Source organism: Nanorana parkeri, unplaced genomic scaffold (genome assembly GCF_000935625.1).
Source record: "Nanorana parkeri isolate BGI_ZX_2015 unplaced genomic scaffold, ASM93562v1 scaffold3698, whole genome shotgun sequence".
Taxonomy (NCBI): domain Eukaryota; kingdom Metazoa; phylum Chordata; class Amphibia; order Anura; family Dicroglossidae; genus Nanorana; species Nanorana parkeri.
The window spans coordinates 30,620-32,370 of record NW_017309966.1 but is presented as its reverse complement, the minus strand read 5'-3'; the positions used below and the strand labels follow the sequence as shown (position 1 = coordinate 32,370).

The 1,751-nt window shown below is 44.9% G+C and overlaps 1 protein-coding gene across 1 annotated transcript in view; it reads left to right on the top strand.

Annotated features, from left to right (window-relative positions):
* LOC108803408 (insulin-induced gene 2 protein-like) overlaps window positions 1-1,524 on the top strand; it is a gene marked incomplete at its 5' end in the record, with an annotated part of 7,815 nt that extends 6,291 nt beyond the window's left edge. The window contains one exon of the mRNA XM_018575252.1: window positions 1,330-1,524. Within this exon, the coding sequence (XP_018430754.1) occupies window positions 1,330-1,371 (42 nt within the window). The remainder of the gene's footprint in view (window positions 1-1,329) is intronic.
* Between the last annotated feature and the right edge of the window lie 227 nt (window positions 1,525-1,751).

Here is a 1,751-nt window from a genome sequence, read left to right as displayed (position 1 = left end):
TCTGAGCATCGCCGCATTTTATTGTGACGCATTTCCTGTACCGTCTCTGCAGATACACATCCCCTGACTTCCTGTACGTGCGTTCCTGGCTGCCCTGCATCTTCTTTGCTGGAGGGATCACCATGGGGAATATCGGGCGCCAGCTGGAGATGGTGAGTGTGAAGGGTATATAGAGGATAGTACCATGTGACAGGAAATGTATATAGAGGATAGTACCATGTGACAGGAAATATATATAGAGGAAGGTACCATGTGACAGGAAATGTATATAGAGGATAGTACCATGTGACAGGAAATATATGTAGAGGAAGGTACCATGTGACAGGAAATATATATAGAGGATGGTACCATGTGACAGGAAATATATATAGAGGATAGAACCATGTGACAGGAAATGTATATAGAGGATGGTACCATGTGACAGGAAATATATATAGAGGAAGGTACCATGTGACAGGAAATGTATATAGAGGATGGTACCATGTGACAGGAAATGTATATAGAGGATGGTACCCTGTGACAGGAAATGTATATAGAGTATAGTACCATGTGACAGGAAATATATATAGAGGAAGATACCATGTGACAGGAAATATATATAGAGGAAGGTACCATGTGACAGGAAATGTATATAGAGGATAGTACCCTGTGACAGGAAATGTATATAGAGGAAGGTACCATGTGACAGGAAATGTATATAGAGGATGGTACCATGTGACAGGAAATGTATATAGAGGAAGGTACCATGTGACAGGAAATATATATAGAGGAAGGTACCATGTGACAGGAAATGTATATAGAGGCTAGTAACCTGTGACAGGAAATGTATATAGAGTATGGTACCATGTGACAGGAAATGTATATAGAGGATGGTACCCTGTGACAGGAAATGTATATAGAGTATAGTACCATGTGACAGGAAATATATATAGAGGAAGATACCATGTGACAGGAAATATATATAGAGGAAGGTACCATGTGACAGGAAATGTATATAGAGGATAGTACCCTGTGACAGGAAATGTATATAGAGGAAGGTACCATGTGACAGGAAATGTATATAGAGGATAGTACCATGTGACAGTAAATGTATATAGAGGATGGTACCATGTGACAGGAAATATATATAGAGGAAGGTACCATGTGACAGGAAATGTATATAGAGGATAGTACCCTGTGACAGGAAATGTATATAGAGGATGGTACCATGTGACAGGAAATGACGTCGTTGGCGGTACTCCCGGTGGGCGGCCGCGTCGTTGTCGGGGGGTGGGGTTTATCTCTGTGGGTGGGAGGAAGGTGTTGATAATGTGTTTGATCTCCTTCTAGTACGAGAGGAAGACCCTGACAGAGAAATCTCACCTGGACTGATGGACGCATCGGGGGCGCCGCTGGCGTGGCGCTCCGTTGGCGTGGCGGTTCTTGTGAAGCGTGAGTAACTGCAATCCGTGATTGCCGCTTCTACGAGGTAGCTGGACATACGGAGGACATTGTGGGACATGTGTGACCGTGTATAGAAGCTCCTCCTCCTTACCACAGACGCACGCTTGGCCCCGCCCCTCGAGGACTTGTAAGGAAACGCGTGCACAGCCGGTCTTGTGTCTCAGATCCAGAAACATGAAATCTGTGTGACTCCGCCCCCATTGTACAATGTAAACATACTCCATGTAAGTTCTGCAATCATTACCACACGAGTGACGTCTCCGCCGTGTACCGTTCGCGTGGGGCGTGTCATGGCGTGTCACGGAGGA